Consider the following 25,829-nt stretch of genomic DNA (forward strand, 5'->3'; position numbering starts at 1 on the left):
GTGAATTAAATAAAACCTGCCTGGGGAAATCCCATGTTAGAAACACTAGTGACAAATCCAACTAGGCAGGAGCTCTAGCTATGATCTCTGGCTATGGCCCATCCCAGCAGGGAAAACCATGAAATACCAGAAGTAACAACAAGAGACCAGTAGAAGAAAGGCAAGTTTAACAGTGCTCATAAGAGTTCAGAGAGAAATCGAAGTCAAGGCTCCACACTCAAATCTTTCAAGGCAGGACCAGTGATCTCCACCTCCATCAATGACAGAGGAAACGGAACTGGTCACAGCCGCTGACACAGAGCCTTGTCCACCATAGATATTAGACATTTTTAGAGTTAACCTGTTTTAATAGGAAGAACTGAGCTGAGAACTATGAAGGGATTTCCTGACCAATCAACTTGGATAATGCCACAATGGCTGACAGAGAGGAATAAGAGCTGAATCGCCCTCTGGAGCTGACGGAGAGGAGACACACTGATCTACCAGGTTGGATCTGCCAAAGCTCCTTACTCCAGTCTTCTCTACCCTCAGCTAGCAACCCTAGGGCATCCTTCTCTTTCCATCTATCTATTTTTGCAGTAGCATTGCCCCATCACTATGGCAACCCAGGGAAATTGGGGTGGGGGTGGTAGAAGGGGGAATCAGCATTACCTCCTGCTGCTTGTCATTTGTCAGCAAGACCTAAAGCTGATTTTAGAGGCTGCCTACAGTTTGTGGGTAGAGTTGATGAGAAGGGGACATCTGAAACCTGCAGCAGGTAAAGCGTAGGGTCAGCTTACTGATGGAGGCGGGATGATGGGAAGGAGGCAGAATTGGAAAACAGAACTGTGTACTTTGGCTTTCTTAGCACCCCCCAAAGAAGAAGACCAGAGAGGACAGCATCACTGGAACATCTTCTCCCTGTCCCAGATACTATGCAGCATCCCTGATTTATATGGAGGTGAGAGGAAGGAGAAAGAAGTAGGATAGTTCATGAATTCGTTGGTAGAAACAAATCTATTAAAAAGGATCTGTATGGTTTCAAACCCTCTTGAGAAAGGGAACAGCTTCCCATCTCATTCACTACACACTCCTTACCTGCCTCCCCCTGAGACACAAAAGCAATTCTAGACACTGGAAGGCAGCACTGTACAGCGCTTAAGCCCCCAGGTCCTGGAGTTTGACTGCCTGGAGTTGAACTCCCAGTCCTACTATTTATGAATGTGTGGACTTAGGCAAGTTCCTTAAACTCTCTGTGTCCCAGTGTCCTCATCTGAAAAATGGGAATAAGTGTATCTATTATACCTCAAGGCTGTTATCAGGATTAATTGAGTTAATATGCATAAACACTTAGAACTTAGCCCACAATAAATGCCATGTATCATCTCATCATCGTTATTATTAAACATCAGCAATCCAAACACTGACTAAAACTCTAAAATGTATCCCTAAAGAATAAGATGCCGGCTGGGCGCGGTGGCTCACGCCTGTAATCCCAGCACTTTGGGAGGCTGAGGCGGGCAGATCATGAGGTCAGGAGATCAAGACCATCCTGGCTAACATGGTGAAAACCCATCTCTACTGAAAAAAATATATATGTAAAAAATTAGCTGGGTGTGGTGGCAGGTGCCTGTAGTCCCAGCTATTCGGGAGGTTGAGGCAGGAGAATCGCTTGAACCCAGGAGGTGGAGGTTGCAGTGAGCCAAGATCATGCCACTGCACTCCACCCTGGGCAATAGAGCGAGACTCCATCTCAAAAAAAAAAAAAAGGGCCAGGCGCGGTGGCTCATGCCTGTAATCCCAGCACTTTGGGAGGCTGAGGCGGGCAGATCATGAGGTCAGGAGATCAAGACCATCCTGGCTAACATGGTGAAAACCCATCTCTACTGAAAAAAATATATATGTAAAAAATTAGCTGGGTGTGGTGGCAGGTGCCTGTAGTCCCAGCTATTCGGGAGGTTGAGGCAGGAGAATCGCTTGAACCCAGGAGGTGGAGGTTGCAGTGAGCCAGGATCATGCCACTGCACTCCACCCTGGGCAATAGAGCGAGACTCCATCTCAAAAAAAAAAAAAGGGCCGGGCGCGGTGGCTCAAGCCTGTAATCCCAGCACTTTGGGAGGCCGAGACGGGCAGATCACGAGGTCAGGAGATCGAAACCATCCTGGCTAACATGGTGAAACCCCGTCTCTACTAAAAATACAAAAAATTAGCCGGGCGAGGTGGCAGGCGCCTGTAGTCCCAGCTACCCGGGAGGCTGAGGCAGGAGAATGGCGTGAACCCGGGAGGCGGAGGTTGCAGTGAGCTGAGATCCGGCCACTGCACTCCAGCCTGGGTGGCAGAGGGAGACTCCATCTCAAAAAAAAAAAAAAAAAAAAGAAGAAGAAGAAGAAGAACATGCCATGACAGCAGACCACTGTTTAATAATTCCAAACAGGAGAATGTCCTCCTTACACTTTATCCCTTACCCTTTACTATTAGGTTGGTGCAAAAGTAATTTTTGCAATTACTTTTCACTGCAAAAAACACAGTTACTTTTGCATCAACCTAAATACATGTCCTAATCTTTTATTCTCTGTGCATTGAAGGAAGGGCTCAGCTCCTTGAAAAGAAGACCAAGCCCTGGGCTCACCAGAGATGTCAGAGAACTCCTCTGCACTGAAGTTCTGCTCCCCTTCTCTGGGCAGGCTGATGAAGGCCTGCATGGCCGGGGAGAAGATGATGGTCCCACTGCTTGCCTGTCTAAGCAGACTTTCCAGGTACCTACAGGGTTGGCCAAGAAAGCACAGATTAGGGTCCAATCCCCTCTCCCTACCACCACTCCCTACTACTACCACTGAGCTCAGAAAGAAAACTCTGCAAAAGACTGGGGTAGGGAGAAGAAACTCAAAGATGACAGTACAGTGTTCTAATTAACACCCCAAGCTGTTGGATCAAAAACAACTGGCAGTACTGGAATTCCACTTCACCTCTAACCTAGAGGGTATTTTGCTATACTGTCAAACACAATAGCATGCGCTCCCCTCCCTCAACCACTGCTCTTTCCAACAGCCGTATTCCCCTCACCCTTACCCTCTGTCAGGTGAGACAGGCTCAACCTGGCAAGAAAAAAAGTCACTGCTTAATTAGACTCCTTTGAAATATACTCTCAAACCTCCTGGGCAAAGAGGTACCCTGTGAGCACAGGTCATCAGTCTCCAAATAGTTCCTCCTGACCTCTAGGCAAACTTAAAGGAGCTGGGCTACAGCCAATGTGGGTAGAGGAGGGCTTGACCAACCCACCTCTTCCAGGCACTTGCTGTGGGTCTGTATTTAACAGACATCACAAGCTAACCGCCAGTGGGCCAAACCCAGTCGAACTTTTTTTTTTTTCCTTTGAATTTATGCTGAAAACAGTTGACAGGGAAAGAGGGGTTGAATCACCTTCTCTGGTACCTATGGAAAAATTTTTGTCAAAATTTTGAAACAGATTTTTACGTAAAAAATAGGGATTTAGCAGGGCAGCAATCAGGTGGAGCTAAGTGGTGGCCGTTCCCTTTAGAGGGGTTATTCCCTCTCCAACTCCTCAAAGTCACTGCCTGGCCCACGTGGCACATCCGTTTACCTTTCCTGCCTGGCCCCAGTTGGCATTCGCATTTGCAAACTTGCGTCCCCTTGTTCTGGGGGGTTCTTCTTTGCAGCCTGTCGCCTACTGAGCTGATTTTGTGTTAAGAGCGCCACCCAGTGGCTTGGGGAGGTAGGAATCCAGCTCCTTTCCTTAACATGTCAAAGGAAACATGCTGATTCCCACCTTCTCCAGTTGCTGGGAGGAGGCCCCCTTCTCTAGTGAGAACAATAGTCACATCTGGGCACGAGGAGACGTTCCAGAGAGATGGTAGTAGGCAGATGATTTTCAGAAGGAGAAGTGAGGGCAAAAAGAGAAATAAGAGAACTTTGGAAAGAGGAAGAGAGATCACTTGAAACTGAAACAGTAAGAATCCAAAAAAGAAAGGTTAAGAACTGGATATTAGAGAAAAAAGGTCAAATAACTTCAGGGTACGCCGAAGGATGTTCCAGTGAAGGTGAGAAGGAAACTTCGTGGTGGACAGAAGGGGATCTGGGCTTGTCGCAAGTTGTCTCAAGCTATTGCTCCATTCCTCAAGGAGAAGCAACCCTCCATTTGGGGGTCTATGACCCTGGGAGCTAAAATGCTCAGGCCCTGAGGTCCTACTGTGTAAAGGAAAAAGTGCCAACACAAAGTAAGGCAGGGGGAAAGCCTAAGCAATATTGACCAGTTTGTGTAGAGAGTTGTGATTGTCTGCTCCCCGCAGGAATCCAGTGGTTGTGTCTGCTGCAGGAGGGCGTTGCGGATGACTCTGGAAGCATCTGCACCCAAAAACTGGGCCAGTGACTGTATGAAACCAATGTATGCTTTGACTCCTGCCAACAGCTCAGAAGGCCGTACGATCTCCTGGGTCGTGGCATTGTAACCAGCCAGCCACACAATGGCTCTAGATGATTTAAAAAAAAAAAAAAAATTAGAATTAGAATTGTAATGATAAATACAATAACAATTGTTAAGTGTATATTGTCTTCCAGGTGCTGTGCTAGGATTTTACTACACATATTATCTCATTTAAACCTCATAGCAACCTAATGAGCTAGGGACAGTTATTATCCTCATTTTTATAGATGACGAAACTGAGACACAGAGATAATAAATCATTGCTGAAGACCACACAGCTGGCAGTGGCCGAGCTGGGACTTGATTCCAGTAATATTTGATCCGTAATTACTATGCTTTTCTTCCTCCTCTGGAGAAATAGTTCAGGTAGTAAAAGACCTGGGCTCTCTAATTCCATCTAACTCTACCTGAGAGTTCACACCCTCTGCATTCTCAGTGCCAGTATTTATCTTCTCTCCTTGAAAAGAATTAGTTCTAATCACTGTCAGAAATAGAAAACCATGCTTAGAAATCCTTGGAAGTATATTATAATCCCGAGTAGCCATGACATGCCAGGGCTGAATAAAGATCATGCGTGGCTGGCATGCAGCTATAGGCAACATTAGAGAGGGTAGAATAACTATCCACACTATATTATTGTAGGGGCACACCAGCAAGACCCCTTACCACTGGACCCCCAACTCCTTTCAAAATACCTTCCCCAGTTATCTGAGATTTCACAATTAGAGTTAGTCCTCTGACTAAGGACTTTTTCCTTGTTAAAATGTAAACCACAGAGGAAAGAGGTAGTTTTTTGTTTGTTTGGTGTTTTTTGGCAAAATGCTTATGGCAGGGGAGATGATGGGAAAGGGGGACTGGTCTGTTCCACAAATGAAACGGAAAAGACTCTCAAGTACCACTTGAGGGAAAAATAATACAGAAGGGACAGACTAAGGGCAAGGCTAATCTAATTTAGGGTTAACGCTGAGGCCAAACCTCTAGGCCAACCTTAGGGCATTGGGAACAATGATGTCAGTGAAGCAAGTATCAGAGATTATCTGGTAAAACTTGAATATCACACTCATGCTGCTCCAGGGCATGGAAACCACCACCAGCATCTGAAGGCTTGCACATGGGCCATTATCAAACTGTCATCTTCCTGACATTGTGTATGCAACTGAGACACTTTCTTCCTCATAGTTAATGTGTATGTAATGAAAACAAACTAATTTAACTTCACCCAAGCAAAAACCTAATTGAAAAATAAATTTGCTTCTCTGACAATCAAAACATAGACTCATAACTGGTTTCCCTGCTTCTGTCCTTGCCCCCACTAATGCAGCCAGAGTAAAATACTGAGTCAAGTCTAATGATTACAGCTTTGCACAAAACCTGCCAAGGCTCCCCATCTCCCATCTCACTCAGAATGAAAGCTGAAGTCCTTACAATGACATGTAAGTGCATATACAATCTGCGACTTTTCTGACCTCCCTCACCTCACATCCTACCAGTCTCTCCCAGGCTCATAGTGCTGCAGACACACTGTCTTCCTCCATGTCCACTGAACCTAGAAGCATGTTCAAACCTCAGAGCCTTCGCACTTGCTGTTTCCTCTACCTAGAATGCTCTTTCCCTAGTAGTCACATGCCTGGCTTTCTCAGTGTCCTCACAGGTTTACTCAAATGTTACTTTCTCAAGGAGGCCTTTCCTGGCCACTCCATCTAAAACTGCAACACCCACTTCTGCCACCACCACCACCACCACCACCACCACCACCACCACCAGCACACATACTTCCTATCTCCCTTTCCTGCTTTATTTTTCTGCTTGGCCCTTATCACTACCTAATCTACTATGTATTCCGCTTTCTTATTTTGTTTATCTATCTTCCCCACTAGAAGTAAGCATGGAGGCAGAGGTTTTGATTTGTTTCATATATTGCTGTATAAACAGCTTTTAGAATACTGCTGACACACAGCAGGTGTTCAATAAATATTTGTTGAATGAATGAATAAGCTACATACTCCAAAACAAAACACAGATGGGTTGAGGCTTATTCATAATAATTCTTCCTCCCATTCGCCTACTTGCGGACTGTAGTGCCCAATTCCAGTGTAAGGGGCGTGCCTCTTACTTTCCGGGGCAATGGAGCGAGGGTCAAAGTGGAGGCAAGGGATGTATTTTATTAAAGCCTAACATATGTCAGGAACTTTGCAAATCTCAATTATGGGTAATTCTCAATTATCCATAAGTAAGGTAAATACCACTATCCTTACTTTACAAGGAAGGAAACTGGCTCAAATAAGCTGGATGATCTGCTCCAATGTCTTAGCTAATGACCAGGTTGTCAACACAGGTCTGCTCACTGCAAAGGCCTTGCTCGTTCTACTAAACCAGTGGTTTCAATTTTGGGTGTTCATCAAAACCACCTATAGAGGTTTGGGGTTCCTTTTGTTTGCTTTTAATAGAGATGCTTGGAACCTATGCTAGACTGACCGCATCAGAATCTCCACCGTGTAGCATGACCACCAGGATGAATGTAACGGGACCCAACTTTGAGGACCCCCACATACACATAGAGGTAGATGGCACAGTATGAGGACTACCGTCCAAACAGAGGGCAAGGAAAGAGTGATACCTGTTGAGTCTGGCCTCCAGGTGGCTGCTGAGGTACTCAGAAGGGAAGATAGTATGTTCAAACACAGAGAAACTGTATACATGATTCATTGTCAGTGCCAATTCTGTCAAGTTTAGGTGTAGCTTGTCCATGCTAGAAAGTAAAATGAGCCTGGATTACAGGTCTGGCACTGTCTGCTAATGTCTAGGAAGGACGTGTTGGGCTCATGACCCAGTTTCTAGGGATACTCAGCCTAAAAGAGTACACATTGATGTAGACCTCAAAGGCAAAGGAGGAAATTCACATTGAAGTGCTTTTCTGTCCCCTCATTCCCCACCACGACTTGCGCTCTTTTTTTTTCTGTGTCACCTTCCCTCTTTCCTTTCCTGCCTTCTTTGATGCAGTACCCAGCTGGCCGTCTAGGGCCCAGGTCCTCACTTGGTGACAATGCTGCGGTTCTTTCGGTGACTCTCAGCTCCTGGCTTGTCCCTCTCAGGCTCTCCTTTCCTGGGAGTCTGCCTCTGCTTCACGGTTTTCTTGTTCTTGGCTTTGCTGATTGTAGTAGCACAGTGCTTAGGTAGGAGCTTCAGAAACAAACACAGGTACATGGAGAAAGGAGATTTGTTGCTAAAACGGCATCTGACAGTTACAAAAAAGTTGTTGTCCATTGTTGTCTGTTATTTTATTTTTCTGCCTTCCTCTCTCTTTCCTTCCACGCATCTCTTTCTTTAATGGGGGCCTATTCAGAATGGGCTCACCTCTTTCAGTTTTCATAAATATCTCTGCGTGTACAGGCTCTAAGTCTCAAGATAGCAGTGTCTTTCAAGGATCAGAGCCTCACTCCCATGCCCACATCCTGAGAGAGCCTTTCTTAATGGAAAAACTCAAGTATAAAGAACAAGATCTAAAAGTCCCACTCAATTATGCTTTGCAGGGTCTTCCAACATAGGAAAACAGTTATTTTTTACTAGATGGAACAATCATCTCACGTGCTACATCCCTTCCTATTCTATCTCATGAGACAATTACCCACACCACCACAGCCCTCCAAAGATTTGGAGTTCACAATGTGGCCAGCATTGTCTTTCCACTTTTTACAAAATATCATATTTCTTGCTAATTAGCTTAAACATCAACCCGGCATCTCTTGTCTTCACTCAGACATCCCACTCAGGCATCTCCTTCAAAGTGACTGGAATTCTCTCCATTTATTCCAGAGCTGCTGAGCATGAGCAGGGCATGTCTGGAAGCTCCTCAGCTGAAATCACTCTGAGAGCAGCACAACAGCCACACGAGGAAACCAGTTTTGTTACTTTATAGTCACGCCTTCTTTTTTTAAATCCAAACTCTTGGCTGTTTCAAAAAAATCAAGTCCACCTTGATGGAAAAAGATGTGTCAACCCTGAGATTATGCAAAAGATTATCTGTCTGTAGTAGATTCTGAAAGCAGTTCCAAAATATGTAATTCCACTGGTAATGGCAATGCCACTAATTATTTACTCAGAATGTTAACTTTAGAAAGCCTATACTCATCTGGTTGCAAAAGTTCTGGTATGTGTGAACATTACTCATGTCATGTTTTAGTCATCCCTGAGACAGCACTGAGCAAATCTTTTTACCAGTGTTCTTGCATGTAGCAGTTATTTATATTGACTGATGATCTCTTCTTGGCTCTCTCAGCCTTCTGGCTGAGATTAAGCATATTGAGTGATGAATATACCTGCAATTGTACTCATTTGCATATCTTCTTGCATTAATTATTTAAATTTCTTTCAAGCATGTATTTATACTCCCTTTTCTCTTAAACTGGGACATTTCCCAAGGGCAGGAATTGTGTACCTTCCTTCTGGGGTCCCCACCCAAAAACCCAGCACAGGGCTTTGTGCTCAGTAAGTTCCAACTAATATAACAGGTAACATTTATTGAGTGCTGTATATCAAATATTAAATGTACTCTATTTAATCCTTATGACACTTCCATGAAGAAAGTATTTTTATCCCCATTGTATGTAATTTTCATATGAAAAATAAAAAGATTAAGTAATAATGTAACTGTGCATCTGTATACACACACACACTACCCTTTACCAAGCCTGACTCAAACCCAGGAAAGGTGGGTAGTCTGGAAAACCCAAAAGACTCCAGGGTAACAGCAAAACAAGTTTCTCATTTTCAAATTTTCTGAAATTTAGGTTGAACTAATTATGACGAGGTGCTAAGAGTCAGTCAAGGGAGGAGAGGGGAAAAATAAGAAGAAAAAGGCAAGAAAGCAGCCTTGAGGATAAACACAGAAGAGGTGCCTCAAAATGTCCAGCTAGCCACAGATTAGGATGCAGATAGACAGAAAGATGAGACAAGACAGGTGACCTGGGGGCCACTTTCCTTAGTATGTGTACTCAGGGCAAAGAGAGGAGGGGAAGTAAATTAGAAAGTTAACTCATCTCTCAGAACTCTTCAAGTGAGAGCACAGATTTCGTTGGAGTACAGCTGTTCAAATAAGAGTATTTTTAGACACCTCTATCCAGTCCTAAGGGAGGAAAGACTGAGGGACTACACTAAGAAAAGAATTCTGCCATAAACTCAAGAACAGAAAGGCCCTAGCCGTACTTGAGAGAAAGAGTTACTGAGCTTGGCATCTGAGAGGGAAACAAAGTTAGATAGAGGAGAAGGCACTGAGGGCCGGCAGAGGGGAGAGTGAAACAGAGAAGGCTGAGCCTACCTGCTCGCTCAGGTTTCGCTGCTCAGCACAGATCTCCAGGACGCAATTGCTGGTCTGCTTAGCCAACTCTTCCAGGAAGGAGTTGCAGTGGTGAAGACCATGGTTCTTCAGGTGGGGGTACTATGGGAAAGAGGGACCAAAGAAGAGACTGTCATCACCAGGATGGCCACTTCTTCCTCACAATACTGCTCTCATCCCTTGCCTGAATTTTACAGAAGATTCTTACCCATTCCTACAGAAGAAGAAACTGAGGCCCAGAGACAGGATACATTCTACATCAAGCTGGGATATTTAGGGACTTATATCATACATCTATGTTTATACCGTTTCTGGGACCAAAATCAATCCTTGGAACTGTGTTTTCGGTGATAAGGATGAGATGTGACTAGAAAGAGGACAGGGTCTGGAGTTCAGGATACCTACCTCCTCTGGGCACATCTCATGAGTGCAGTGGACAAAGTGAGCACAAATCAGGGGGAAAGCAATGGCATAACGCAGCATGGTAGGTTCCTCCAAGGCCATGGCAAACATCTTCTCAAAGATACGGAGATGAAAGCTGCAGAGAAACGGGAAGACTTTAAATCAGGGTTTAGTCCTTGTTATTAAAGTGGTGAGTAAAAAGTAAAAGAAAAGAAAAATAGAGTTTAAGAGCTAGTCCCTTTGAGGCGGAGAGAATGTTCATTCTTTCAAAAAACATTTACCGATATCTACCACTCCCTCCTTAATTTCCCTACCCTTAAGATAGAAGGGAGCCCAAGAAACTTAATCCTTCCAGACTTTTATAAAGGACCCCAGGCAAGTTTAACGATAATCTTCTTCCCTTTCCTTGCACAAAATTTGCTATTCCTCCCTTAGAACTTTGGCATGATTTGGGCCATTCCCCCTAATTTGGAAGTCCTTTAGTAGTGTTAATTCACATTCCTTCCAAAATTTAACACTCAGGCTCCAGAAAATCTTCTCAAATTAATCCCATGAGACTGATCTTTCCTCAACCCATGTCCTCTCAACTTCATGTACTCTTTTACACTTTCTTACATTTGTAAGTATTATGTTGATGTCCTTTTCACATACAGGTATTATATCTTCCCCGACCTCATTGCTTACAGAAGGCAGAGGCAACACATGGTGTTTCCACTTGTTTGTTTGATCCTTCAAAGGGTGGAATTATGCACAACGGTGATCGCCTAAAAAGGTCAAGTGCTATCTAAGGAAGACAAACTCATTCAGCTCATTCTCCAAAGGCCCTGTTCTCTAGGCCTCTCAATTATTTTCACTCCTGTCCACTAATTCTCAAAGTTTTTCCTGTGACTTTTAAATCACAATGTTCCTAGAGTAAAAAAAAACAAAACTGAAAAAGTTTCCAAAGAGAGGAGACTGAAACTAGATATGTGGGCTAACTACCCCAGAGAAGGGAAGACTATGTAAAATCCAAATGGCTTTCCACAAAAGAACAAAAGGGAATACAGAACAAAAGGGAATCAACTTCAAGTTCCTAAAAAGCTGACACAAGTGAGCTGTGGAATTTGAGCATCTTAAGGAGATCTCAAAAAAAGTGACACTTTCCAATTGTCTAGGGGAATTACAGTCCTCCACAGAGGCCAGGCAAGAGAGCAAATGAATTGATAAAGAGCTGTAGTTCAAGCTTGGTGGGTCTTGCCTGTAATCCCAGCTACTCAGGGGGTAAAGGGAGGAGGATTGCTTGAGGCCAGGAGTTCAAGACCAGCCTGGGCAACATAGTGAGACCTGTCTCAAAAAAAATAAAATAAAATAAAATAAACCTTTAAAAAATTTCCTTGAAGTAAGTGGCATAATGGAGAAAAAAATGAAAAAAGGAAACAATAAAACTTTTTAAAGAGAGCTCTGAACCAAGACATACCAGAAAGTAGACAGATCAGAAGTTTCCACCAGCAGTTTCTCTACTGAGTCCAGCATTCGGGAGTGGAAGACAATGAGGTTCATCACCTTGGCTAAGTCAGGGTTCTCATGCAGGTGCAGCGGGGCCTTAGCCACGCTAGTGTATGCCTGCAGTTGGAGTTGGGAAAGGGTGGAGAAAAATAAGATGAATGAAAAGGGCCCCAGCCTCGGAATTACAGTTTGGCCTGAGTATGTCTTGTCCAATTAGCAGTTTTCAAAGTTGACTCACTCCATAAAGCAAATTTAGGAGATAAAAAGAGAAGAGATTGTGGGGGAGGAAGAATCTGAGGATGGGAATCTTTCACAGGAACAGATCATTACCTGTAGGCGGAACCAGTCCAGCCTCAATCCTGAGAATTCAAATTTCTCTCCATTATCAACTGCAAGAAAAACAGAAGTATAAAAGGAAACAGTAAACAGCACACCAATATCCAACTGCATAGAATGGTAGATCCTCTTCAAAGATATCTTGTCCTACTTCCTGGCTCAAAAATCAATATTTCCAGATATAAGATGTTCATCCTCACATATGTCCTGCCTCCCCCACCTTCCTCCAGTTACCTTGTTTGAGATTCAGAGAGGAGAGGGTACTGACGAATGAGGACATGATGATGGACTCCTCCTCTGGACACACAGACAAGTTCTAAAAGAGGAGCTACAGTTATTGTCAAGTGGGCATAGGTTCCCTAGGACAGAAACTAGGACCATGAGGCTCAATCAGTGTATGAAGGTAGAAAGAATTGCTAAGTGCCAAAAACAGAGAGAAAAAGCCAAGCAAGAGATGGAGGAAACTTCCTGGGTTCCCTGACAGTCTAACACCTAGTTTCTCTTTATTTTTCTCTCCTATTTCTATGTAGTTTCACTTAGTGAGGAAAAAAAAAAGACTACTGAGATTATTAATCCTTTCTTTTTCTTTTAACAAATATAAAGGGGCAGATTGGACTTTTTGACACCCAACTTACAGAGCATGAGATTCAGCCAGAGTGGTTTCAATAGGAAAATCACTAGGGATCATCCTGAAATTTCCAAAGTATAATCAATTAAACATGATGTTTACCTGAATGATGTCACTGAGCACAAGAGCATCAAATCTTGCCAAGTACTGAAGGTGGTATTGCTGTATCACTTTGATGTGTCTTCGGACCAGAGACCTAATCTCCTCCAACAAGAAAAGCAGCTCTGCAATGCTCCTATGAAGTTGAGGATGAGAACAGAGATGAATAAGACTAGAAATATGAACTGAGACAAACACAGGGATAACAGGGCAGAAATTGAGACCTCCTGAGGTTATCTGATGCCTCCCTGTCCCCAGTCCATCTAAGGACAAGGTTCTTAGCCATGTCAAGTACTAACGAGTCAGCATAGTCCTCAGGTGTCTTTGTCTTGGTGACATTCTCTGTGTGGCGAACCAGCCAGGTGACCTCATCACGAATGAAGGACAGGGCCATGAAAGCAAAAAGAGCCTATGGAGAGGGTAGAGACTATTAGAATTTTCAACTTTAGAAACGGATTTCAAAGCACAGAGAAAACTACCATGATAATATAAGTGTGGATGTAATTGTGTAGCCACAACAGTGTCCAATAATAAACATTCAGACTCATCAAAAAACCTCAACTATACAATACACAATCAGACAGGTACACATGTTGACACTAGCTCACAATTAGTACCCTTCTCTCCCTATCAAATTAAGTTTCAGAAATATTTACTGGGCATTTATGTGGTTTGAAACAAAAAAACAAGCTCTGTCTCCAATTAGTTCACACTCAAATAGAGGATAAGACAAGTATAAAAGTAGCTATACTACATGACATACTATGTATAGTGCCAATAAAAGAGATACACAAAGTTTTGGGGTACTCCAAGAAGGTTAAAGGGAATCAGCATATATACATACAAATGAATCACATTTTGCCTCAGAAAGGCAAAATTTCATGAATGCCATGAAATTTTGCCACAGTCTCTTATCACTGGCCATCATCCCCCTCCCAACATTTCTTCCTCTTGCCTTGGGACCCAGCAGTCCCGGTTCATCAGCCAACACAGTCTCCAGCTCCTTCACTGCCATCCGCAGAAATTGCCGCCGTTGACAATGAAACTGGCCACTAAGGAAGAAAAGGGGAACATGACTATCACCTCTCCCACCCTTAAAAACCCTCCACAGGCCGCACAGAAGAAAGCTATATTTAGGAAGGGATATCAGGCAGAAGGAAGGTTCAATGCTCAAGTTAGACTTGGTTTAAAAAGAAAAAAGGGCCGGGAGCAGTGGCTCTTGCCTGTAATTCCAGCACTTTGGGAGGCCGAAGTGGGCAGATCACCTGAGGTCAGGTGTTCAAGACCAGCCTGGCCAACATGGCGAAACCCTGTCTCTACTAAAAATACAAAAATTAGCCAGGCGTGGTGGTGGGTGCCTGTAATCCCAGCTACTCGGAAGGCTGAGGCAGGAGAATCACTTGAACCCAGGAAGTGGAGGTTGCAGTGAGCCGAGATCATGCTATTGCACTCTAGTGTGGGCAACAGAGCAAGACTCCGTCTCAAAAAAAAAAAAAAAGAAAGAAAGAAAGAAAAGAAAAAAGAATGCATGGGGCAGCAAGTTCTTGGGTTGAGGCAATAAAGCTGTACAGAAACTAAGGATGGCTTAGGTGAGAACAAAAGTGAGAAGAGAATCCTATTCCATCCCCTCTCAGAGAGTGCATTCACCACCCTTTACCTGTTTGCAATTACATGCTCCTTGCTCTCCTTTATGTCTGCCACTCGCTTGCCATACCTGAGGATTGACACAAGCACAGTGGAGTTGATGATACTGCCCATTAGGGCCCTTGCCTCACCTTCCCAGCCCTCAGAGAGTCCAGCCTACAACCTGGTGGGAGCATGGGCAGCCCTCACAGGCGGGATCTTTCCAAACCCTACTTCTCACCCTAGCCTATTAATAAAAGACTCACAGCTTAGAGATAATTCAACTGTACCACATAATTTTACAGATACAGAAAATAATACCTAGGGAAGGGAAATGACTTGTCAAGGTCACATAGGGCTTTAATGGCAAAGCTGGGGCTAGACTTCTCTTCCTGTGCTCCTGCCTTGACTCCTTCAAATCAAGGCACTCTTCCAGGTTTGAGGGAAATAAAGAAAACAGTGTATAAATATAACACAGGCCCTGCTCTCAAGTAAAAGTAGTTACTCAATCTCTACCTTGGGTCCCATTCCCACCAACTTCCTTTTAGAATTTCACTTTATCAGTTATCTTTTTGATACTTTAATCTCTCCTTCTCCACTGGCTTATTCTCTTCTCCCAACAAATAAGTTCAAAGCCTCCCTTATTATAAGAAGACCCTTGCTTGACCCTGACAATCCACCGAACTCTGCTTATTTTCCCATACCACCAAACTTCTCCAAAGAGACACCTGTACTCTCTTTACTTCCTCACCTCTCACTGACCCTTGAATCCCACAAAGCCTTCAGCACTAAGCAACTGCTCTCTCTAAGGTCAATGTGAACTTTTGAATCACCAAATTAGAAGGCCTTTTCATTGTTTTTAATTTTCTGCAATATTTGATTCTCCTAACCACATCTCTTTTTTTCTACTAGTGACCCATGCTCAAAATACCAGCATGATCTTAGACTCTTTCCTCTCTATATTCCTTATATTTGTTTTCTCTTGTCCTGTATCACTATTGCCACCACATTAATGGGACTTCATCCCCTCTCATTTCCTTTCTCCAAACCACTACTTTATTGAACTAGCATAAAATCAAAGAAGTTTGGAGTTGGAAAGTATCTTAATTAAATCAACATTCAACTTCACAGCAATCCTGTTGGATAATTATTTCAATCTCTGCAGAGCACAGTGGAAAGAGAAAAGATTCAGAGTCCAAAAACCTGGAATTGTGTCCTAATTTCACCTTTTATTGAGTGACACTGAGACTGAGCCTCCATTTTCTCATTTATAAAAAAAAGATATTAATACTTATTCTTGAATTTTCATGAAGATAAATTAGATCATTTATGTCAAAGAACTCCCTAAACTATAAATCATACAAGTTAGTTGCTGCTCTTAGTGATGGAGAACTGAACACCCTTCAAATATCCCTTCCATTCCTTGGAAGCAGTAATCATTAGAAAGTTTTTTCATGCAGATGCCCAAATCTACCTCCCGTAACTTCTAATTATTAATCTCAGATTTACTCTTTCTTAACTCTGGCAATGGTTTTTAATGATAATACTTAGTTGTTGAGAGTGAGAAATCAGTATTCTCACAGGCTCTTGATAATAACTGATTAGAGGGCAATTTGGTAAGAACTATTAAAATTTGAAATGTACATACCCTTTACTTCAGCAATTCCACTTCTAAGAATTTACCCTATAGAAATATTCACAGATTCAAGTCCAGGCATGGTAGCTCATGCCTGTAATCCCAGCACTTTGGGAGGCCGAGGTGGGTGATCACCTGAGATCAGGAGTTCGAGACCAGCCTGGCCAACATGGTAAAACCCCGTCTCTACTAAAAATACAAAAAAGTAGCCAGTGGTGGCACATGCCTGTAATCCCAGCTACTCGGGAGGCTGAAACAGGAAAAATGCTTGAACCTGGGAGGTGGAGGTTACAGTGAACCGAGATGGCACCATTGCATTCCAGCCTGGGCAACAAGGGCAAGTTTCTTTTTTTTTTTTTTTTTTTTTTTTTTTGAGACGGAGTCTTGCTCTGCCACCCAGGCTGGAGTGCAGTGGCCCCATCTCAGCTCACTGCAAGCTCCGCCTCCCGGGTTTACGCCATTCTCCTGCCTCAGCCTCCCGAGTAGCTGGGACTACAGGCGCCCGCCTCGTCGCCCGGCTAGTTTTTTGTATTTTTAAGTAGAGACAGGGTTTCACCGTATTAGCCAGGATGGTCTCGATCTCCTGACCTCGTGATCCGCCCGTCTCAGCCTCCCAAAGTGCTGGGATTACAGGCTTGAGCCACCGCGCCCGGCCAAGGGCAAGTTTCAAAAAAAAAAAAAAGAAAAGAAAAAATATTCACAGATTCACAAAGATATATGTCTAAGAATGTTCATTATAGCATTGTTTATAATGATTTTTTAAAATGGAAACAGTTTAAATATCCATCAATAGAGGATTGGGTAAATAAATTATGTTAAAACCACATAATGTAATAGTATTCAACTGTTAAAAATAATAAGTCTCTATAGACTGATATTCAAAGATATCCAAAACATAGTAAGTTTTTTTAAGCAAACCATAGAACATAATGTAGAGTGTGGATCCACTGCTTTTTAAAAATTACTTTCATAAGGTTGAAAATACATACCACCTTTTTGTGTTTATACACACACACATACACACAAACACACACATCTGGAGGATGAACATCAAACTATTCTGGGAGGTGATAGTGTAGCCAACTTCCACTTTGCACTTTTTACATTTCTGGATGTTTTATTTGCAACCAGAAAAAAAATTGGTATTTTGACCCTTTCCTTAATCCCACTCCGTCTGGTTTTACCTCTCTCTATTCTTCCCTTTACAGTCAAACTTTGAAAGAGTTGTTTATTAAATTCTACATCTCTCACTTGCTCCTAAACTCACTGCAGCCCAGCTTTCAACTTCACCACTCAAGTTGTTTACAAGATGGGCACTAAAACCATCTTTATAGCCAAATCCAATGAACATTTTCTTTGTTGGCTTCTCTTTTCCCTCTTCTTTTCAATATCTCCCACTGATTTCTCTGGCCTTTAAATATCAACGTTCACAGAGGTTTATCCCATTCTGTTCTCACTCCACATGTGCTCCTAAGTAATCTCAACTACTCTCCTGCTTTGATTATCAACTCACCAATCTTTATCTGAATCCAGACCTCACTCCCAAGTTCCAGAATCATAAAGTAGAAGGCCTAACACATCTATCTTCAGTGTCCCACAAACACTTCAAAGTCAACCTGTTTAAAACTAACCACACAATCTTTCCCCTACAAACTTGCTTTTATCACATGCTCTCTTATCTTAAGAAATGCCAGATATCCATGCCAGAAACATTGACATCATCCTCAATTCCTCCTAATTTACTTAATCTCTGCCTCTAGTTTTGCCCATGTAATTTCTTTTCTTCCATGCAGCCAGAATGATCTTTTCTAAAATGCAGATATGATCATGTCACTCCCCTGTCTGAAATCACTCAATAGCTCCCCATCCTCTTTGGGATGGATTCGAACTCCATAGCAAAGCATACAACCTCCCAATTTACTTCTCCAAATTCATCTCTCAACATCTTCATTTTTAGAACCCAGCTGCCCATGCACTGAACTACATGAACTTCTCAAAACTTGCCATGCTCTTTGTTGCCTCAAAAATCTTGATAGTTTCTCTGCCTACAATATCTTTCTTTGCCTCAAGCAGCTCTCCTACCTTTCTACCCAATACGCAGGCGCACACACACAATTACTCACACATACACACACACACACACACACACACTCTCTCTTCAACTGTTTAGCCCTTCAGATCTCCCTGTCTCCAGGTTTTTCCAGATCCTGAAAGGCCAGTTTAAGTGCCCTTCTAAATGCTTCCACAGTACTTTTGTTTACACATTATAATCTCTTACTCTATCAAACAATTTGTTTATTTTCTACCAATTTATAGATTCCTCGAGAGCAGAAACTGTCTTTTTTTTTTTTTCTTTAACAAGCTCATAGCACTTACAATATACCAGGAACTTTTCTACCTGCTTTACAAATAATAACTCTTTTATTCTTCATAACAACCCTATGAGGTAGGCCATAGGGAGGTACTACTGTTATCCACATTTTATAGATGAGGAAATAGAGGTAATGGCATGGGAAATTTGAGCAACTTGCCCAAGGCCACACAACTAGTGGTAGAGCCTGAATTCAAACCCAAGCAATCTGGTTTCAGAGTCTATGCTCTTAACCTCCATGTTATGTTATTCATTATTGTATCTCTAAAACCCAGTGAAGCACTTAGCTAATAGTAGGTATTTAATCTATGTTTCTTCAATAGTTAGAATTAATCATTACCACCAGTATCTGGGAGCACTTGTGGAGACTGAAAAAGGATGTTGGGGGGACTAAAAACTATTCAAGGAAGATCAGTTTGGCTCTCATGTTTCTCACCCTTTCAAACTGCTAAACAGGTCCTCGGTGACTTTGTGCACCTGCAGCACATCCTCACGGATGAGGGTGATGTACAGGGAGCCCTGCAGACACAGCTTCCACAGCTTCTGGCACTGGCTGTTGGAGTTGAGGCACCCATGACAAAGAAGAAATCCAACTGTAGGTGGGAAAACAGTGCAGAGGAAGACTTTTAGAACCTGTTCTTCATGTAACTTGCTGCTTCATCCACTCCCACCTAATCCCACTAAACTTACTGATGATCCAGCGCTCCATGACTTCCACAGACAGATACTCACAGGCCATCTGTGAGAAGAAAAGCAAACATGATCAGTTATTTAACCTGGCCTTCCTCTAAAGGAGAAAGGACAAGCTAGAATCTGAGTATCAAAACTAACTTTTGGCCAGGGGTGGTGGCTAACTTAGCCTTTAATCTCAACATTTTGGGAGGCAGGGGCAGGAGGATAGCTTGAGGCCAGGAGTTCAAGACCAGCCTGGGCAACACAGTGTGACCTTGTCTCTACAAAAAATTGAAAAATTAGCCAGACATGGTGGTGTGCACCTGTAGTCCTAGGTACGCAGGAGGCAGAGATAGGAGGATATCTTGAACCCAGAAGGTAAAGGCTGCAGTGAGCTGTGATTGTACCACGGCACTCCGGCCTAGGCAACAGAGCAAAACCCTGTCTCTAAAATTTTTTTTTTTTTCTTTTTTGAGAGGACGTCTCACTCTGTCGCCCAGGCTGGAGTGCAGTGGCTGGATCTCAGCTCACTGCAAGCTCCGCCTCCCGGGTTTACACCATTCTCCTGCCTCAGCCTCCCGAGTAGCTGGGACTACAGGCGCCCGCCACCTCGCCCAGCTAGTTTTTTTGTGTATTTTTTAGTAGAGACGGCGTTTCACTGGGTTAGCTAGGATGGTCTCGATCTCCTGACCTCGTGATCCGCCCATCTCGGCCTCCCAAAGTGCTGGGATTACAGGCTTGAGCCACCGCGCCTGGCCTCTAAAATTTTTTTTTAACTAACTTCTATTTTACCAGACTAGTTTAGGGCACATTGATAAACCAACAGCAGGGAAGCCTGCCAATAATGGAGGTGATGAGGCACTGGAAGTGGAATGAGGGAAAAACAATACAGTTGAGAAAAGAAAGAGGAACTTGGGCTGGAAGTCAGAACAAGCAAAAGGTTTAACATAACTTATCTTCAACAGTTCAGATATTTTTAATAACAATAAAATGAGGAGAGCAAGACTCAAAAACCTTCTCATGATTTCTCCCTGTGATGGTTAATCCTTTGGATTCTTTTACCACTTAAAGTGTAAATCACTCGTTTGGCACTTATCACTAATTATGTACCATCAGTTGTATTTTTATGACTACATGGCATATATTCCCTACCAGACTATAAGTTCTTTGAGGGAAGGACTTTGAGCCCACAGTCATCAGACAAAAACATCTATTAATTAATTGATTCCTGGCCAGGCACAGTGGCTCACACATACAATCCCAGCACTTTGGCAGGCTGAGGCAGGAGGATCACTTGAGCCCAGGAGTTCGAGACCAGCCTGTGCAATATAGTGATACCTCGTCTCCACAAACAAATAAATAGGCTGGGCGCGGTGGCTCACGCCTGTAATCCCAGCACTTTGGGAGGCCAAGGCACACAGATCACTTGAGGTCAGGAGTTCAAAATCAGCCTGGCCAACATGGTGAAACCCTGTCTCTACTAAAGACACACACACCAAAAAAAATTAGCCAGGTGTGGGGGTGTGTGCCTGTAGTCCGAGCTACTTGGGAGGCAGAGACAAGGAGAATCACTTGAACCAGGATGGGGAGGTTGCAGTGAGCCAAGATCGTGCGTGCTACCGCACTCCAGCCTGGGTGACAGAGTGAGACTCTGTCTCAAAAATAAAAATTAAATAAAATAAACAAAAATAAACAAAATTAGCCAACCATGGTGGCACACACCTGTAGTCCCAGCTACTCAGGAGGCTGAAGTGGGAGGATCACTTGAGCCCAGGAGGTGGAGGCTGCAGTAAGCAGTGATCATGCCAGTGTACTCCAGCCTGGGTGACAGAGTAAGACACTGTCTCAAAAAAATAAAAATAAGTTAATTGATTCCTAAAATCAAGTTGCTGCCAGGCTTAATAGGTGCCTAATGACTCTTTCATCCATTCATTCATTCTATGAATATTTACTAAATTCCTTCTATGGGCAGGCTAACTGCTTATAGATCACTTTTGTTAAACCACTAACCCTGATCCAAACAAAAGTCCCAAACCAACCATGATTTTTTTAGCTACAAGAAGTGCTCAACTTAGAGACATATCCTAGAAGAAGACTAAAGCATTTTTGAGTCCTGATGTTTCCGGAAAGAAGTATCCTCTACAGAGATGATGGCCTTGGCAAAGAGAATGCTTCCACTAACAAAAGGAAAAGGGCACTCACTGTATCTGAATTGGCAGGGTTAATCATGGCTGGGGGGTTGCTGATGAGGCTGAGAAGTTGGGCACTGCGCCACTGCTCAGCCCCCTGGTTCCTTCGGACAAAGAGGAAGTGCAAAGAGAGGAGGGCTCCACTCACAGCCTGTGGGGAAAAGCAAATGAAACCTTAGCGGCAATGATGAGGACAATGTACTTCCGCCTGAAGAATTCTGCACTCTCAGGGAACTTGCCTTTGTGTGAGGCCCAAACTCTTCTGTCAGCTTCTTCAGAGGGTGGTCATACTCCAAGACCATCTGACCCAGACGGGCAAAACTGGGGTCACTAGAAGAAAGCACAACTCTTATGTTTGCATGTAGGATAAAGATATGTGCATAGGCTGGCACTCCCCACCACCTCCAAAGATATACATACTAAACTGTAAATTACATATAAAGATACCCCCCTCCAAGCTCAGGTGTACTAAGCTATGGCTAAATAGAACCATTTCATTTTGGGCAGGTCCATGAAATTTTCTTCCTTATAAGCACCAAAAATAGGGTTGGACACATGATAGGTACTCTATAAATCTGTTAATTCGTTCAAAATCAAGTAATATGCCTAGATCCAAATCATTATACAACCCAAAAGGATATATAAATATCCAAAGCTAATGGGTAAGGCATGTGTCTAGGTATCCACGTAGGCACGTGGGAACGCACATCATCATAGAACAATGTGCTACGACCCACACTGATTCCTCTAGTTTTCATGTTTTCAGCCCTTAAATACTTATATTTGCACTAATGGAGGGGGACAGAACTGCAGACAATTCACAATCCATTTATATGTGGCTTCAAATGTATTATCATGCATTAGTTACTTCTAATGGATTTACCTCATTAGTATTATTCCTACCAACACTAAAAATAATTTTCTTTGCCTTTTGTAATAACCTGAAAATCAGAGTAGAAGCGAGTTCAGGATTAAAAATTGTTCAGAGATGATGCAAATTGGATAATCCACTAGCAGATATTCAAGAGTTAACCACAGTTGTCTCTCAGTATAGGCAGGGAGATTGGTTCTAAGACTCCCACGTATGCCAATATCCCGTGCATACTGAAGTCCCGCAGTCAGTCCTGCGGAACCCACACCATTTGAAAAATCAGCCCTCTGTATAGGTGGATTTCACATCCCACGAACACTACATTTTCAATCCATGTTTGGTTGAAAAAAATCTATGTATAAAGTGGACCCGTGTAGTTCAAACCCGCATTGTTTCAGAGTCAACTGAATATGTAAAAGTATACCTTATTTTGCCTGGGTCAATGTAGATTAGAGATTCTCATATAAGAAATCATGGCATCAATTTTCTTTGCATGAGGGACTCTCTACACCATAGCACCATGTGTGAGACTCTTTATACAATATTATCCCCTTTACTCACCCATGCCCATGCAGCATCTCATGGGCACAATTGTACATGCCAATGAGTATCCGTCGATCTTCAATCCGTGACAGAAGTAAAATAACTGAGGTGTAAGTCACAATCAAGTCCAGGTAACTCCGAGTGAAATCAAAGTTGAGATTCTACAAGGAAAATACATAGGAACCCAAGGACAGCATGGCCAATTAGCCTGGAGCTCCTTCTTTCCCCAACCACTCTGGACAGTGTTCAACAGATTCTGAGTGAATCTATTTAGAAGTAGGAACGGACAGGATTGAAAAGAAGAATAAGAAAATTGGAACAAAATCAGGGGCTAAAAGTGAGCTAAAGATACAAGGAGGCCAGGAAATAACGTAGCTTTTAGGAGATAGAAAAGGTGAAGAAGGTTTTTATGTAATTTTTTAATTAATTAAATCACATTGCTGATCTGCTTAACATGTAAATACATTTTCACTTCAGTACTTTTTACAAAACAATTATAGTCCTGAGAAGGAATAAACAAAACAGCCATCCTTCCAGTCCCTTCCCACCCCATCCTGCGACTAGACCTAGACCTCCCAACCTAGACCTGGCCTTTTCTTTGACTCTACGATAGAAGAGATTGCAAAGGCTCTTACGATATCAAAATGGCATTGGCAGGCATCAATGGTGTTGAGAAGTTCATATACATGATCCTGGGGGTGGAAATGAAGACAAGAATTAATAAAACTCAAAGAGAAGGTGACGTACTACCAGAACTTGAGCGAAAGGGACCTCTTCCTTAGAGGTCCTAGAAAGCCACCAAGTAACAAAAGAAAGTCACTGTCAAAAAGAGAGAGGAAGTTCCTCCTTAGTAAGCCACCAGCAGGCCCCTATCAGCTACACTGCCAAATGCCTACATTTCCACAGGCACAACTATTTTATTACACATGCTCTTCCTGAGCTTATCATCCCTGTGTCCTATTCCTCCAAATTAAAAAAGGTTGCAAAATGTAGATTATGTAATAGGTAGTTTCAAAAATGCCAAAAATCAAACCATTTGTATTGACAAACCACAGAGTGAATCTGTTCCTGGATTCTATCTCCTGTTCTCGGGAGTTAATCATTAACAGATGGGAATACTATCCAATTTTCCATGAGTTTCTATTTACTGACGGTTCACTATGTGTGAGGTACTTACTAAGTAATTTGCATATATTTCATTTAACTCTCATTCTAGTATGACAGGGATTCTTTTCCTTTTCACACATAATTTTACCTAAATTAATATGCACTTTTATTGCAGACACATCTTTCCCCCAACATCAGCACCCACCCTCCATCCTGCAGAACGCCCAAGTAAACCACTTTAACAACCTGATATTATTTTTCTTATAATAATTTCTTATTGTTCTCCCTATTTATATAATACTATTAGATTAAAAAAGGAAGAAGAGTGAGAGAGAGACAGGTTTTTGGTCATTATTTGTGTTACAAAATTGAGATAATATTATGCCCTGATTGTCAGTTTGCTTTGCTCATTCACTCCTACTTGCCAAAAGTCCTCAGAGTCATCTCCTAGAGCACGAATGCATTCTTTTTCATAGCTGCATAATAGCCCATGGTATACCACAATTCATTCAGCCTTTCTCCCACTGATTCTTTTGTTCCCAGTTCCTAGCCTTATCCACTGAATATTGGTACTTTCATTTCTAAAAAAGTAAAATTGATAGATTAAGGAATATATATATATATATATATATATATATATATACACATTTTTTAATATGTTGCCAAAAGATTTGAACAGGCACTTAACACCATAAAAAAATATGAAGCCAAGTATGGTGGTTCACACCTGTAATCCCAGCATTTTGGAAGGCTTGAGACCAGCAGTTCAAGAGAGCCTGGCCAACAGGACAAAACCCCATCTCTACTACAAAAAAAAAAAAATTAGCTGGGTGTGATGGCACACGCCTGTAATCACAGCCACTCAAGAGGCTGAGGTATGAGAATTGTTTGAGCCTGGGAGGCAGAGGTTGCAGTAAGCTGAGAGGTAGAGGTTGCAGTGAGCTGAGATCATGCTACTGCACTCCAGCCTGGGTGACAGAGCGAGACTCTGTCTAAAAAATATATGTATATAAAATAAGCACATGAAAAGATGCTCAATGATATTAGCCATTAGGGAAATACAAATTTAAACCACAATAAGATACCATGACACACCCACTGGAATAGCTAAAATTTAAGTCTAATAATAGCAAGTACTGATGAGAATATAGAGAAACTGAAGCTCTCATATATTACTGGTGGGAGGATAAAATGGAACAACTCTGAAAAAAAGTTTGGCGATTTCTTATAAAATTAAATATACTCTTACCATGTGATTCAGCAATTCAACTTCCTAGATTTACCCAAGTGAAATGAAAAATATGTCCCTACAAAGATTTGTACTTGAAAGTTTGCAGCAACTTGCGCATAATGGCCAAAAACTAGAAACAACCCAAATGTCTATCAACAGGTAAATGGATAAATCGCACCCATACAATGGAATAGCTCTCAGCAAAAAGTGGGACTGAGGCCGGGCACCGTGGCTCATGCCTGTAATCCCAGCACTTTGGGAGGCCAAGGTGGGTGGATCACCTGAGGTCAGGAGTTCGAGACCAGCCTGACCAACATGGAGAAACCCCATCTCTACTGAAAATACAAAATTAGCCGGGTGTGGTGGTGCATTCCTGTAATGCCAGCTACTTGGGAGGCTGAGGCAGGAGACTCCCTTCAACCCGGGAGGCAGAGGTTGCAGTGAGCCAAGATCATGCCATTGCACTCCAGCCTGGGCAACAAGAGCGAAACTCTGTCTCAAAAAAACAAAAAGTGGGGGCAGGGGGACTGAATCAGTGATACATGCAACAACATAGATGAATCTCAGAAACATTATGCTGAGTGAAAGGAGCCAGACACAAAAGAGTACATGCTGTATAGATTCCATTTATTTGAACTGCTAGAAAAGAAAAGTCTGTTCTAGAAAGTAGACCAGTGGTTGCCTGGGGCCAGGAGTGAAGGGTAGGGGTTGGCTGAAGGAAGAAAAAAAAGGCACAAGGAACCTTTGGAGTGATAGAAATATTAAATACTTTGTAGTGGTGGTTACACAGGCATATACATTTGTCAAAATTTATTAAAATCTGTAGGAAAAGTGTTTCTTACTTATCTTCCCAAAAAAGACTGTGTCTAAATTAACAGATAAGG

The 25,829-nt window shown here is 42.6% G+C and overlaps 1 protein-coding gene across 1 annotated transcript in view; it reads right to left on the minus strand.

Annotated features, from left to right (window-relative positions):
* The window catches only part of NCKAP1L (NCK associated protein 1 like), a 51,572-nt gene that overhangs the window by 17,434 nt on the left and 8,309 nt on the right, over window positions 1-25,829 (minus strand). Inside the window, exons 4-22 of the mRNA XM_010373853.2 lie at window positions 23,243-23,299; window positions 22,626-22,768; window positions 21,433-21,523; window positions 21,207-21,344; window positions 19,023-19,071; window positions 18,769-18,925; window positions 14,360-14,416; window positions 13,658-13,754; window positions 13,002-13,111; window positions 12,706-12,838; window positions 12,210-12,291; window positions 11,970-12,028; window positions 11,611-11,756; window positions 10,158-10,290; window positions 9,735-9,854; window positions 7,455-7,600; window positions 7,038-7,169; window positions 4,248-4,466; window positions 2,609-2,739 (exon numbers count right to left, since the gene is read on the minus strand). Coding sequence (XP_010372155.1) covers window positions 2,609-2,739; window positions 4,248-4,466; window positions 7,038-7,169; window positions 7,455-7,600; window positions 9,735-9,854; window positions 10,158-10,290; window positions 11,611-11,756; window positions 11,970-12,028; window positions 12,210-12,291; window positions 12,706-12,838; window positions 13,002-13,111; window positions 13,658-13,754; window positions 14,360-14,416; window positions 18,769-18,925; window positions 19,023-19,071; window positions 21,207-21,344; window positions 21,433-21,523; window positions 22,626-22,768; window positions 23,243-23,299 — 2,200 coding nt within the window. The remainder of the gene's footprint in view (window positions 1-2,608; window positions 2,740-4,247; window positions 4,467-7,037; window positions 7,170-7,454; window positions 7,601-9,734; window positions 9,855-10,157; window positions 10,291-11,610; window positions 11,757-11,969; window positions 12,029-12,209; window positions 12,292-12,705; window positions 12,839-13,001; window positions 13,112-13,657; window positions 13,755-14,359; window positions 14,417-18,768; window positions 18,926-19,022; window positions 19,072-21,206; window positions 21,345-21,432; window positions 21,524-22,625; window positions 22,769-23,242; window positions 23,300-25,829) is intronic.

This window comes from Rhinopithecus roxellana, chromosome 10, assembly GCF_007565055.1.
Source record: "Rhinopithecus roxellana isolate Shanxi Qingling chromosome 10, ASM756505v1, whole genome shotgun sequence".
Taxonomy (NCBI): domain Eukaryota; kingdom Metazoa; phylum Chordata; class Mammalia; order Primates; family Cercopithecidae; genus Rhinopithecus; species Rhinopithecus roxellana.